Source organism: Neltuma alba, unplaced genomic scaffold (assembly GCF_004799145.2).
Source record: "Neltuma alba isolate B1F8T4 unplaced genomic scaffold, ASM479914v2 tig00012607_pilon, whole genome shotgun sequence".
NCBI classification, from domain to species: Eukaryota; Viridiplantae; Streptophyta; class Magnoliopsida; order Fabales; family Fabaceae; genus Neltuma; species Neltuma alba.
Genome location: NW_021637052.1, coordinates 394078 through 409953, shown reverse-complemented (window position 1 = coordinate 409953; position 15876 = coordinate 394078). Strand labels below are relative to the sequence as shown.

At 32.0% G+C, this 15876-nt stretch overlaps 1 protein-coding gene across 1 annotated transcript; it reads left to right on the top strand.

The window, feature by feature from the left end:
* The first annotated feature begins 3707 nt into the window (after positions 1–3707).
* LOC114729131 (F-box protein At1g67340) lies at positions 3708–5538 on the top strand. Its single transcript, XM_028916093.1, has 3 exons — positions 3708–4069; positions 4229–4391; positions 4511–5538. The coding sequence occupies exons 1-3, from the start codon at positions 3777–3779 to the stop codon at positions 5267–5269; spliced, it is 1215 nt and encodes a 404-aa protein (XP_028771926.1). The 5' UTR covers positions 3708–3776; the 3' UTR covers positions 5270–5538.
* The last annotated feature ends 10338 nt before the right edge of the window (positions 5539–15876 follow it).

The following is a 15876-nucleotide window of genomic DNA, read 5'->3' as shown; positions in this document are numbered from 1 at the left end:
ATAAGCTAAACTTTATCTATTACGTTTATCAAGAAACTAATTAAAATTAATCTAAAACAATAAATGTCTAAGGTATATATTTGTTTTTCCTAATATACCCTTATTAATGAAGAGAATAAGTAAAATATGTAATAAATGAATTAAAGAGGAAAGAAAATATACAGGGATAAAATTAAAAAAAAAACTCATTAAATGCTTGGACAAAAATAAATGTTATTTTATTAAAAAAAACAACCTTTTAAAGAAAATTTAGCTTATACTGGTATTTTGAACCGGAGGGAGTAAGTTTCCGCAGTTGGTTAAATCGGATCAAAGTTTTTTCCTTCAAGGCTTCAGCTATAATATAAAAATATTCAAATATAATTTAAAAAAGTAATCATTCGATGAAAAAAATATTAGAACATAAATAAATGAAAAATTTATATATATTGTACTCTTTTGGTCTTAAATATAAAACCTATTTTATAGTGTAAATTATTTTGTAGTGTAATTTACACTTTCACTATAAAATAGGTTTTATATTTAGGACCGGATGAAGTATATTTTAATAAAACAGATTCACTGAAACGTAAATATGATAGGCCGTTATTTTTCTTTTAATTTAAAATAATTTTATTTTTGCCTAACCAATTTGATTCGTCCGAAACTTTTTGATCGGACCAGTTAATAAATTAGTTTACTGATTTATTGGCTGTGATGTGACTTGAATTTGGAAAAATTATATTAAAGTCCACCTAAGACAATTAAGTAAACAAGTCCTTTAAAATCATCAAATTAATATGAAGTATCAAGGAATCTCATTACAAGAGATCTCACTTGTTTAATTACTAACTAATCTTTTTTTTGAAGTATGTATTGACAACTAAAAGAATAGTCGTTAACAACTTAAGTCATAATAATTAACAACTATCGCGGCAGGTATTGACAACCCATGTATTTTGTTTTTGTGATACGTTGAGAAAATTTATTGTACCTGTCGCAATAATTGTTAATCTTTACGCCTTAAGTTGTTAAAACTACTATTTCAGTTGTTAATATATATTAAAAAATAAAAACAATTTAGAAATTAAACAAGTAGAATCTCTTAGAATTTCAGATTAATTTAATAATTTTAAAAGTTTTTTTATATTTAGTTCTCTTAGGTAAAACCTTATTGCAATTTTTCCGTGGAAATTTTGATCCCGCAATTTACTTCAAGAAAAGAATTTTTTTTGGAAATAATGCCAGTAAAAAACAAAGGAGCGTAACTGAACCTGAGCTGAATCAAAGGTTTGACTTTGAATGAGGTGTGTTGCGTTGTGTGTTGGGTGAGTGTACCCAGGACAGAAATGGGTACATGATTTAGTTTTGAACCAGCCCGTGATTTAGCCCACTCGCACTCCCATCGCTTGCTGTTCACGTTGTTATAAGCACATTGGAAAACGTAGCACTGCAATCCACGCGCTACTGATCATGCCCTTTTCTCTTTTAAACCTGAAGACTGAAATTTAGTAATTTACATTTTACTTTTATTACCATCAGACAATTTCTAACAAAAAGTTGGTTTCACTCTGCAACAGATATAACTCATTTTCAAACCACCACATGCTTATATTTCTTTTATTCGGAATTCTGACAAAAAGAAAACAATAATCTCATAGAAAAAAGTTTGAAATTGCTCAATGTTAAATAATTTTTTTTTTACAGAAATATTGTTGTTTGCAAATGAAGTATATGAATTTGATTTGGGATTTAGTAATTTTAAACTTATGATTCTAGAAAAAAGACTTTGTACATTAAATTTGAGATTTGATAGAATTTGAGGGCTCATCACAATTTAGGCCCCATTGGTTAAAATTATTTACAAAAATAGTTATGTTATGACCCATATTTAAGCATAGTTATAAAATGAGTCAGAGATTAACACATATAGTGCATGAGCTTGCGTAAATTTTAAGGGGTTGGCTGTTGGATGTTTAAAAAAAAAAAAAGAAGGACATACAAATGTACTTTTCAAATCTTACGAATACTTATAAAAAGTTTGTTAAATTACAAGAATTAAAAAGTTTTGTTAAAATTAGTTAAATACTTTAAAAATATTAAAAACCTACTTAGAAAAAAACATTATTCAAAGAGGGGATAAGTGAGAGAGAGGAGGAGCAAATATGAAAGCCGATTAAGATTAATAAATAATTAAATAATTAAATGGGTAAAAAGCCAAAAATAAAAAATAATATTAAAATTTTAGATATGCTATTAATATTTCTTGCACTACCTCTAGTTTCTTATATTAATAAAATTACTACCTCTAGTCCTTAATAAAAAAAATCTATTTAACTAATTTGAATATATTAATAAAATTAGTTAAATTAGTATTTGTAATTGTAATAAATATGAATTGATTCTCTTAAAGTACCTTTTTTAATTATAATTATCCTTAGATGGAAATTAAAACTCTTAAGATGTGTAATCAATAGGAATATTTTAAAAAATAAATTAAAATTTTGTGAGACAAAATAAAATAATATCTTATATTTAGAACTAAATCCAATATCCAATTAGCTGTTATATTAAGAACTAAAAATGATAAAAAAAGATGTCTTATGTAATTATATGCTTGAAGGGCGATGTGCAAATTCTGGCTAATCAATACCCACATATTGCCTTAATTTTTTGTTGGCAAGATATTTCTTGCTTACCAACAAAAGATTTTGCCTTGCTATTACGAGTCCTACATTAAGAAATCTCGTAAGTATTACATAGTTTATAAGTTCAAAGAGCTCTCTCTCCTAATAGGCTAGTTTTTTGGGATTGAGCTCTCCCTTTAGGTATGCTCATCACATTGGTGCTTTCGTTGAGAATCAGCCAACCGGAAATGGCTATCTATGGAGGGTTTTGACTGGTAAGAAGACAAAGTAAAGTGTTGTGAGTGGAGTCGTCGAGGACGTTGGCTCTCGAGAGGGGTGTTTTATTACGAGTCCCATATTAGAAAATCTCATAAGTGTTGTGGGGTTTATAAGTTCAAAAGACTCTCTCCCCCAATAAGCTAGTTTTTTGGGATTGGAATCTTATGCTCATCACAGCTCTGCTTATTACGTAATCATGAAAATTTTGCAAATTGCTTAAGATCTAGAAAGAAGAATTAAAAAAATTTTAAACCTTATAATATGTTCCTTTTTTTAATTTTTATTTTGGTATTTTAATAATATATTTGTATGAGATTTACGCGGAAACCTATTTAAATTAACAAAGCGGTTTCTTCAATAAAGAACTGGAGACAGGCAAAAGCAGAAAAAAGGACTGTTCAAAAGGCGTGCAGACAAGGGTGAAGGATTTCTACGGGTACACAAAGACCACCATCACCTACGACCTGCCGGATCTCGGTCAACTCCGTTTGACCACAATAACGACAAAACCAGCGTCATTGCTGTAATTCACCCAATTTTCGTATGCATACATATTTCATTCTTAAAATTCAAAAAAGAAAGTATTTATATATGTGTTTGTGTATTCCCAAAAGGAAAAAACATGTTGGCTCCTGATTTGGCAGTTTTCATATATTTTTAATTTTTAATCTTTTTAATGGAGTTGCTGTCTGGTTAAGATTTTATTTTAAACCTACGGCTTTTGTCGTAGCTGTTGGCGAAGCCTTTCGCTTTTATAGCCTTTGTAAGTGGAGTGACCCGTTTTCCTCTTATATATAAATTCCCACTTTGCTTTGTTCTTTCTTTATCTCTCAGAGAGAGAGAGAGAGAGAGAGAGAGAGAGGGGAAAGAAGGAAGGCTCTTCAAGGAAATATGAGAACCCGTGGAGGGCTCTGTTATCCTCGCGTCGTATCCACCATGTGTACAGATGAAGCCGCCTTCGTCGGAAAATTGCGTTCAGATTTTAAAGTCGTTGCTAAGAGAAACAACGACTTGGACATTGATTCTACTGTTAGCCGGAAAAGGCGAAAGAAGTCGCCGGAAAATTCTTCCGCCAGCGACCACTGTTTTTTCGATTCCTTGCACGATGACCTTATCCTCGTTATTCTCTCCAAACTTAGTTCCTCCGCCGCTTGCCCTTCCGACTTCATCAATGTCTTGATCACGTACGTACTGTTTATTTAACTTCCTCTCTACATTCTCGCATCTGGTCTGAAATACGACTAAAATTTGTTAATGTTTCGCGCAGTGTCGGAGATTTCTTTGTTTTGACCGAAATGGTTGTGTTGATCTTGAATCTCACGTGATTGATTTTTGGGAAACAGGTGTAAGAGATTAAATGGATTAGGACTGAGTTCTTCTGTGTTGTCCAAAGCTTCGCCCAAAGCCTTGGCCGTGAGAGCCAAGAACTGGTGCGAATCTGCTCATCACTTTCTGAAACGGTGCGTCGACGCCGGAAACGTCGAGGCCTGCTATACTCTGGGAATGGTTAGTGGAGAATAATGATTCCTTTCTTTCCTCTGAAATTAGAAATATCTTTCTTTATTTCGAAATCCATCACATTTGAAGTTACAGTATTGAATGTGGACTGCTTGTTGCCTTTGCAGATTCGTTTCTACTGTTTGCACAACCGAGGAAGCGGAGCCTCGCTGCTAGCCAAGGCGGCGATTAACTCTCACGCGCCAGCACTGTACTCCCTCGCCGTCATACAGTTCAACGGCAGTGGAGGCACCAAAAACGATAAGGACCTCAGAGCCGGCGTGGCTCTCTGCGCTCGAGCCGCCTTCCTGGGCCATATTGACGCCCTGAGGGAGCTCGGTCACTGCTTACAAGACGGCTACGGCGTCCGACAAAACATCATAGAGGGGCGGCGCTTCCTCATCCAGGCCAACGCCCGAGAACTTGCCGCCGTGCTCTCCTCATCCGCTGCCCCTGGCATGCCGACACGCTCTTGGCTCACGTGGAATCTCCGCCAAGTCTCTCAGCCTCAGCTCCGGCATCTAGCCGTGTCGGGTTGCCCGCTCCTGAGTGATTTCGGATGCAACGTCCCGGTTCCAGAGGCCCACCCAGCAAATCGGTTCTTAACGGAATGGTTTGCGGCAAGGGGCGGGTTTCCCGGGCCGGGTCTTCGTCTATGTTCGCATGTGGGTTGTGGTCGGCCTGAGACGCGGCGGCATGAATTCCGGAGATGTTCAGTGTGTGGGACAGTGAATTATTGCTCACGCGCGTGTCAAGCGCTTGATTGGAAGTTCCGGCACAAGGTTGAGTGCACGCCGGTGGAGAGATGGGTGGACGATGAGGGTGAAGAGGCCGTTGAAGATGCCGGCGAAGTTGACGGCGACGTTGAGATGGCAGATAATAGTTAGATTCTTTTTTAAATGGCAACGGTGACGTTAGATGAAGCCATTTTTGTTGAGAAAAATTGGGGGAAAAAAACTGTGGCGGAGAGGACAGATCACCGACGCTTAGTGGTCAGAGTAGTTCGCCGGTGACGCGTGGACTAGTTCACCACTTTTACATACCCAATTCATTTTGGTCAATTTTTGAAATTGTAAAAAAAAAAACAAAAATTAAAAATCTCTTTACCACTTGTCTCTCGCATTTCATCTTCCAAAAACGCCGATTTCAGAATAAACGTTCCTCGACTTCCACAAATTTGCCTACTTTAATAGGTTAAAGACACGGGACGGACTATCCTCCCACAAAAACGACACGGAGCAGCATTCTAACATAATTTTATTTCTTTTTTTTTTTAATAAAATAATTTTGTTTCGTCTCAGAATTGATTTGCCCCCTCCTTTGGTAGAATTCTTTAACATTAGTTACTGAATTGCTCAACCCGTCAAAAGATGTGCAATCATTGAGTGAAATTTTACATACGCCTAAAACTTGAAGCTACTTTAAAACCGTCAAAGGTTTGGTAGCCTAGTGGTATTAGCACTTCTTGATAAGTGAAAAGTTGTGGATTTGATTCCACAATTTCAATCTGTTGGTGCTTTTTTTTTTTTTTTAATTTTAAAAAGAGGATACTTCAAAATCAATTAGAATAAGTTCTCCTTGTTAGGAAATATTTAATTTTAAAAACTAAATTGAAGTGTATATAATAATGAAATGAAATCAAGAATGAAAACACTATTGACTAATGTGACTGTTTTTTTTTTGGGTGAAATTGATTAATGTGATCTAAATTTTCTGTTGTATTGAATTTTGTTAATACAGTATTTCTTTTGGGCCATCAGTTTGTTAAATTTGTCATAGCATATAGATTATGGGTTTCCCAAATTATTATTTGTTGTACTGGCTGAAGAAAAATCATGCAAGTCCTATTTTTTTTCCCTTAGTGATTCAAACGGTGCAGACATATTATAGTGATTGAACAGAGACAATTAAAAAAAAATAAAAAAGACGAGAGAGAGAGAGAGAGAGAATTATTGAGGGGGGGGAGGAAGGAGAAGAGAGAGAGAGATGTAGTGGAGGAGACGTGGGATTGGGACTCAGTGGAGGAATATATGAGTGTGTTGGAAAATCTTTTGGGACTGATCATGAAATAAAATAAGTAGCAAGAAAATGTAAGATGGGACATATAAATATAATGTCAAATGTGGAATATATAATTTAAGATTATATTGAAATTATTGTCTGGGTAGAAAATAAAATAAAGTCAGCTGGTGGTGGGTCCATTCACATTTATTTTCTGAAAATATGGTGAGAGGAAAGGGCCCACTCATCTTTTTTGTGTGTGTGTATTTGCTCATTACTCATAATAATTAATTTAAAATTTTAAATAATGTCAGTCTGATCTTTGATTCTTTATTATAAGTTATTTATAGAAATTTTTTATCATAAATACAAGTCATATAAAATATTTAATAATGATTTTGTGATTTTATCTTATTTAATTCTTATTGAAAAGAGAAAAAGATGAGAAAGAAATGCAAGAAAAATTTGTAAATGTAAAGAGAGAAAAAATTTTAATATGTGTAAATTTAGAAATTTTATCTATTTAATACATTTCTTAATATGTGAGAATGAGTTACAAATGAGTTATAACATAGAGAGAAGTGGAATAATAAAACTATCACTTGCATCTAAACTTCGTCAACCATTCATCAATGGAGCACATCCCATATTTGAATCCCTTACTATTCTTTATTGTTTCTTATTTGTTTACGAATCATTACATTAATTTTAGTCAGGTTCCCACTCCCTTATATATATATATATATATATATATATATATTATATATATGTATATAAACATTTTAGGGGTTATGAGAGTTATTGCCCATATAAAAGGGAGTATGAGATGAGGCATGCAGGATTGCAGGGAATCCTATGAGGTCGATAAGTAATTCTTAATTTTTAAATAATTGCATGGGTATTGGTGTAGTAAAAGAGAAATACTCCTATGTCTTAAAAAAATTATTAAAATTTGTTAAAGTTGATAAATGTGTAAAAAGTGTATTTTTATCTGTAAATATGTCCTTATTTATAAGTTGGCAACTGAAAGGAGGAAAAAAGTAGAAAGAAAATATATGAGAGAAACATAATAAAATAGAAAAGGCATATTAATTAAAAACAAAATGGTTAAAAATGTATTTAATATTTAGACAAATCCAAAGTAAATTTTATTAAAAAAATGAATCGACTTAAAAATTTGAATCTTATAATAATAATGAGATGCCGAAGGAGTTACTCTCTAAAACTTTTGCACAAATCTTTGTCACTGTATTCTTTCATAGTTTCTCACTAAGAGAATTTTTATTGGGGTCACGTATTCTTGTTTATAAGAGAACTGATGAGGTATTCGAAAATTTTAGTGCTCCCTTCGATTTCTAAGGCTAGTTTGGGGGTTAAGTTTAGTTTTAAATATAACATCTCAATTTGTTTTGTTTATCATATTTATTATTTTTTAATCTAATTTACTTAACTTATATACTAATATATACTCCACTGTTCTACAAAAATATTTTAGGAGATAACGTCATATTTATTATAATTAATTTACTTATTTGATATGTTTAATTCATTCAAATTAGTTAAGTAGTTTTGACGTTAAAAGATAAAAATAAATACCATTTTTTATTTTTGTCCCATTATTAATGATTGGTCAGTCACAATGCACTAGTTATATATATTCACATCCCACTCGCTCGTTCTCTCAACAGATAAAAGAGAGTATATAAAAATATGCATAAGGAGTTATATTATGTACAAATGACAGTTAATGTGGCTTATACTTCAACTTCAACTTTGGTATAGACATAGGTGTCTATAATTAAAACAATAAAGGGTGAGAATTCAAAATGGATATAAGCAAGTAGTACACTAGCTCAAATATGTCTTTTTTATTGTCTCACTTATACTGATATCATTCAAGACTTGTTACCTTGCACCAGCATTACAATCCATATGTGCATCTGAAATTTATCATTGCACTTTGGAATAATCTAGCCAATCCGGTGATTTTTTTATTTTTATTTATTTGAAAAATAATCTTATATTCCATGCTCCCCATTAATTCAAATCTGGGCTTTTGGGCAAGGTTGGACCCTAATTGAAAAGGGAAAAAAATTTCTCAAAGTGATTTTTTTAAAAAAGAAATTAGATGATCATATATATTACTTCAATTTTTAATACAAGAGCTAACTTAATTTTTAATTTGATTCTAAATATAAAATCTTAATCCACTTTGTTTCTCATATTTATTTATTGTTTTCAAAGTAATCTTTATAGTAGATGTATATATTAAAAGTTTCATCAAATATTAAAGCTAATATACCTGATTAGAAATGGTATTTTAGGAAAGCTAACACCTATTTATTACAAACAACTAACTTAACAAAGTTTCTTAATCCACTAAGTGCCTGTTTGGATTATCAATGAACAACTATAATTTTATATGATCATGATTTTTATAAGTGACATTGGCTAACATTGAAATGTGAATTATGTTTGGATTTCATTTATTAAAATCACTTATAAACATATAATGACCAAAAAGCAATAAGGGTGGATAAGAGAAATATAATTTAATATAATTCTTATAATTAATTATTATTTAAATATAATTTTAATTTAATAATAATTATTAATAATGGTAGATAGGAGAAATTCTGTTTGCTGCTTCTAATCGCAAAAGCCAGTCCTAATAATTGCTCAAACGTGTGATTAGACCTAAAATCATGATATATCAGAATTTCAAAAGATTTAGCCAAACAGAATAGATAGGCTCTATAATCACTTATTTGAGTTCAAAACTTCAAATAGACTTATTTAAATTTTTACTGTTTAACCAAACAGGCACTAAGCAAGGTAGTCAGAAGTCATGAAGGGAGAACCAAGAATTGACCACTTAATCATGTTGGTTTTATTCATCAAAAGCTAAAAATTAAATTAATAACCGCGGATAAAACGATTGATGAAGATGAAGTTGGAAAATTAAAGGGAATTTAATCATATATATCAAAAAGAATATTCGTAAGGTAATTGCAATGAAATTAGTATATCAAGGAATTAATTGCAGGCTTTTTTAATGATTAAGATGAAATCACAGTTGCAGTCAAAGATTAAGGGGTGCTTGGATGAAAACAGATATTTTAGTTCTAGAAGTAGAACCATGAGAAAGTCTTTGAATAATCATATTGAATAATTATAATTAAGATTGTGATTATCTTATCTTCTGTACCTTATTTGGCATATTTGGTATAAATATATAAAATCAATTGCTGTCACCATCTCAGAACTTCCTTCTTCTTACTTTTAAAATTGAAGCGGGCTAAATAAATCAGAGGAAAGATAATAATCACTTTCACTTCGACATATAAATTCAATTTCACTTCGACATATAAATAATACTGCTTTTTTTACGTTTTTAAAAAAATTATTTCGGGTCATATTCATATGTAATATTTTTACGTGATAGAGAATTTTGAACGGGCACATGGACCCTTGCTGAAATTTGAGAAAGCCATAGAAATTCAAACAAGAAATTAAAAATCATTTTGAAAAAATCGTTACTCTATTTGAAAATTTGGTTTTTGTTTAACTTTGGAAAGTGATTCCTTTTTTTTTTTTGGGTTTATTTTGCAGATAATTGCTAGTATGATTTATTTTTATAAATTTTTAACATACGCACACTTTCACCTTGAAGTTTTGGTTTTATATAAAAATAATTAATTAAAATACTGATAGTAGAAAACAGATGCCATTAGATTTTGGGTTTTAATATAAGAGTATTTTAGTCAAATACCACTAATTCTTTAGTACTATAACTATATACTCTTTGGTTCTAAATATATGACCCATTTTATAGTGTAAATTACATTATTAAGTGGGTTCTATATTTAGAACTAGAGGAGTATATTATATGGCTTATAAATCTCGGTACACAACCTTAATGAAAATTATTTCAACCCTGAAATATTATTCAATTTTTTTTACATGAGTATGGCTTTCTCGTAGTTAAGCGGGAAGCAAACAAAGTAAAGATGACGTGTGTATGTATATTTTATAAAATATGTCTCCCCATTTTTTGCATTAATTTGCCCTTTATTATTATACTCTAGTTTCTTGACATTTAAAATAGCATATAAGCAATTTCCATTTTGAAAATCTTAATATCAAGAAAGGATTAAATTTGTAGCAGGTTTGAATATATCTTTTTTTTTTTTTCCGGGTACAAGTATACTTCTATTGAAAAAAATCATGTTTATCAGGTATTAAATGTGGGTACTTCTTTTGATAGGAATTTTTTAATACATCTTTTTGACATGTTCAAAGCTTATTTGAATATCATTGGACTAGTATTCTAATTAAATAACATGGTCTAAATTTTAAAGTAGATAAGCCCAAATCTATGATGAGTCAATAAGTCTGATTTATCTTAAAATACATCAATGAAATTTTTGAACTTTTTTAAAAAGCTCAAAATTAAGTCCTTCCACAATAAGCCAAGCAACCTACGGAAGAAAAATATAGCTAGCTACTTTTTAACATTATATTAAAAAATTCAGAACGGTCCACATTATGAACTTGAAGTCCAATCCAAACTTAGTCAAGCTTTATAACAAGCCCAAGGCTGCATGTTACATGCGTTATAACAACAAAAGTCATGATGAGCCCAATACAAATCCATATTTACCCTAAAATAATGACCATCAATTGAGCTCTTAATTTTTTTTTTGTCCAACATCATTAAACTCTTTACTAATAATAATACTTTGATCCTTAATGTAAGACCTAATTAACTAATTTGGGTAAACTAAGGATATTGGTTAAACTTGGTAACATGATTCTTTTTCCTCAAACACTTAAAGCAACTTTCTTAATTCCCTGCCTCTCTCTCTTAATTGATTATTATCAAGGAAATATTAATAGGTTAATTTGAGAAAAAATTGATAAACAGTAAAATAAGTCTTACATATAGGATCAACACTAACTCTCAAATTAGATCATACATTAAGGACCGAGAAGTATTATACTTCCATTACTCTAAAATATAAGTCATATTCAAGCATTTGGCATCCTCAAATCTTTACTAAGTTAAAAAAAGGGATTCAGGTGCATCTAGCATCTTAAAGTATTTTTTTGGGTGCTGGAAATATTTTTTCGGGTGCATCTAGCACCGTGAAGTATTATTTGGTGCATCCAGCAACTCAAAGTATTTTTTAAGTATGTCCAGTACTCAAAAATTTTTTTTTAGTAAATCCAGCATCAAGGCGAAAAGATACTTTAAAGAACTGGACATATTTGAAAATACTTCGGAGTGCTAGATGCACCACAAAATATTTCAGGGTGTTGGATGCACAAAAAAATACTTCACAGTGTTGGACGCATCTGAAAAATATTTCAGAGTGTTAGATGCACTACAAAATACTTTAGTATGTTGGATGCATCCGAAAAAATACTTTGGCATACTAGATACACCTTAACCCTAAAAAAAATGTACATAAAACTTGTATTACAGTGAAGAAAATGAAGAGTGGAACACAGAGTTACAACTTTAGTTTGATTGTGGATATTAAAAAACACCGAAATTGTTTCAGAAGTCTCAAAGAAATGATGAAAAGAAAGAGGAACTAAAACTCTTTTACATATATATATATATGCATATATTTGAAACAGTAAATTTATTCAAAAGGTAAAATGAGTATATTAAAACGCTGGCCTGCCACATTTGAAAAATTTGAGCAAAGCGCAAATTACCTACATAATTAGGCCGGCTCAGAATAACAAAAACGAAAATCAAACAATACATAAAAAGCAAAAAAGTCTACAAGCAATGAAGCTCTTTACAAACTCGTGCCTTCCTTGAGCAAGCTTGAAGCCAAAGCTTCCGATAATGTCAATGAGGAAGTTCTGTTGAGGACCTTCTGAAGGTGAAGAATTGTTCAGAACCATTGGGACACACCACTACGAGACCTCAGAACAAGCCAAAGCCTCACAGCGTATATACCGCAAGGGGTATTGTTGGGTGTTATAATGCACAAAGCATGTCACCCACGAAGAACCAGTTGCCTCTGAAAAACACGCCAAAGCTTGTCCAAAGAGAAGATACTGATAACAACAACAAAACAATCCAAAAATTTGAAGGAAGCCGCATTGCTTGATGGACCTCTAAGGCCTCATTTGGATTGCTGTTGCAGATTGTAAAAACACATGGAAAAGCGTGAAATTGAGGTTTGTGGCTTATTATGGCTTAGAAGATTGTTTGGATGGGGCTTCTTTTCTAACTAACTTATGAGAAAAAATAACTTTTTTAACTGACTTATGAAAAAATTGTGCAAAACTTACAATCTAATTAGTTATGTGATTTCATTTACTTTAATTAGAGATCAAATAAATTTTAATTTATATTCATATTTGTCTATTATGTATATTTAATTAATTATCTACCATGTGTTTTCAAATTTTTCTCTGTAAAAAATATTTTTATTTTATAATTTCACAAATAAACTATTTATATTTTGTCATAATAATTTTATGTATTTTTTAAAACTATTATCACATAAAAAATATAAAATTTCAAATACTACTATTCAATAAAATCCATACCCTTTTCAATCATTTTACAACTAAACTAACTTTTCTATTAATCATCCAAATAACTCTCAATTTTTTCAACAGACTTTTTATAAGTACCTATTCAAATATAAATCGCATTACACTAACTGACTTTCACTCTAACTTCAGTTACAAAAGTTAGTTAGACTAGAAGTCAGTTTTGTCCAACTTCAATGCAAACATATCCTAAGTGACTGCTGAAGAAATTAGAGGTCCCAATAGTATCTCATCCACATGCACGGAGCTTTTTCGCACAAGCTCTACCAGAACCCAGAATATTAGCAGGATACTCATCCTGTGTACGTTTCCTTGAAGGTAGAGAGCTTATCTTGGCAAGTACAGTGTAGCTTCGTAAACTCCAACCAACAAGCAGAACAAAGCATGTGAGGGTTTTTACATTTATACTTCAAAAAATTGATATTTCAAAAATCGGAACAATCGCCTCTTCTCCCTCTAAAAAAAATAACCCTTCAAGCGCACATGCTGTTGCATGATAAGAGAACTGGTCATGACAGAGGGATGATGGTGAGTTGAACTTATAATCCCTGGAAAAAGTTTTACTGTGTAGGATAAGATTAGCCGAAGAAAATGAACAAAAATTCTCAGAAACTTCAACATTATCTCTGAGCTTGGGTTACTTAGCGGCAAACATAATTTCTTCATCCTCTTACATGTGCAACCTGGCTTTGATTAGAGAAGTAAGCGTTGTGGTGAGAGCTGCCTTAGAAATCAGCAAATTCAGTTGGGCTGGGAACATTATGGCGGCCTTTAATATACAAGCCCATTCCACGAAAAGCAAACAGAGCCCTGGTCCATTGAAATTAATACGTGAAAACATGTAACCAAAAAAAAAAGAAGGTGAAAACAGGGGTCCATAATATTTAACACTAAGCCGATGATGGCTTGGAACTAAAAGCTTATAACCCAAACATCCATAATTAATGGAAGGGAAAATTTTAGTGAAGGACTGCAGTAGACAATTTATTTCAAACAGCCCCAAAACATTTTGAAATATCACTGCAGGACCAAAAGAGTAAATTGAAATTAATTTAAGAAGAGAAAAGACATTGTTACCCCTCAAAATTGTGACTTTGAAACTCTCCCCTCTCTTTATTAAAACTATCAATAACTCAAGCTTTTCTCTCTCTCACTCTTTAAAAAATTTGCTGTTGCGTTGAGAGAGATGATCTGCCGCTATTGTTGTTCTGGTAAGGAGAGCATTCACTGTCACTGCTATTCTAGTATGGAATGTCTTCACCGTCGGCCCTGTTCTGGTAACAAGAACTTCCACTATCACCATAGTCTCTCTCTCTCTCTCTCTGTGTGCACGCGACCTCTCTCATTGCCTTTCCATCCAAAATTTTTTGCATATAATACTACAAAATCCTTCTCCATTTCTTCTATTATAGATTTTATGGTTCAGCTTAGGTTGTCATGAGGTTTAAAACCAGCGAGAAATTTTTTTACTACTCAGATTTGAGATAAAATTATACAGTGGGTTGATTTTAGATTCACATTGTTGAGTATTGAGAGTAAGCCTTTTAGTCTCTATCATGAATTGCATTGTGAATTTGCAAATTCCACTTCTTTAGAAAAATGGTGATTTGGTGTTGTGGAAACTTGTATTTTTCTTGTGAATTTACAAATTCCTCTTGTAAACATATACTGCATTTAATTATTAAAAATTGATTGAAATTAATGCTTGAATGATGCATCAACTTATTATATATGGCTAGCGATGGTGGAAAGCAATTATTCTGCATCTTCCATACGGGAGGCGAATCTGTAAAGACCTTAGAAAGCAAAATGATATATGAAATACTGCACTGAAATTGGCTGGCAACTATGTACATGCAGAACAAATTAATCCACTTGCAAATGAATGTATTTATGTTGTTAATGGATTTATCCGTGTTGCAAATATCTTAATTCTACTTTTGAACTGTCGCTCTCAGATTTATAAATTGTTCTGTTTAACTTTATGAATGAAATAAATCCACTTGCAAATGGACGTATTTATGTTGTTAATGGGCGTATCTGTGTTACAAATGTTCTAATCCAACTTGCGAACTGTCACTCTCAGACTTGCGAATTGTTCCGTTCAACTTTATGAATGAAATAAATCCACTTATAAATAGACATATTTATGTTGTTAATGGGTGTAATCGTGTTGCAAATTTTCTAATTCCACTTGTGAACTATCGCTCCGAGACTTGTGAATTGGTGTTCATGAATTAATTAAATCCATTTACAAATAAACGTATTTCTATTGTTAATGGGTGTATTCGTGTTGCAAATTGCCTAATTCCACTTGTAAATAGTGCCTTATAGACTTGTGAATTATCATGTTCATCTTCTTTAATTCAACTAGTTTACTTACAAATAGACGTATTCTTGTTGTTAGTATACATACACTACCACAAAAAAGACATATAACATTGGGGAATAACGGCGGTTAAAAAGAAAAACATCATGGAAAAAAAGGTGAAGGCATTTTTGTAAATAGATAGCTTGACGGTTAACTTTCCACGACGATTATTAAGAAAATTACCGTGGAAAGTATTTTTAACTATGGTTAAGATGAATAGCCGCCATTAAAAAGTACTTTTTACGGTAGTTTTATTAATAATCGTCGTGAAAAGTTTAAAACATAACCTTATTGTGTGATCTGTGTTTCACATTTTCACAGTTTCATAGTCAGTGCGCCAAAGTCCCCCTTTGTCCCACCATCGAAACTGCAATACCGGCAAATCTCCACTGTTTCCCATCGAGTTTGGTCCTCCATTTCACTCATGGTTGTTTTCCGCCGTGTTTCGCTATCTACTGTTGCATCTTCTCATGTTTTTCATCTCTACTGAGTGAGTTTGCTCTTCTTTTTTATTCTTTTCATTTTTTTCTTGGTGTCTTG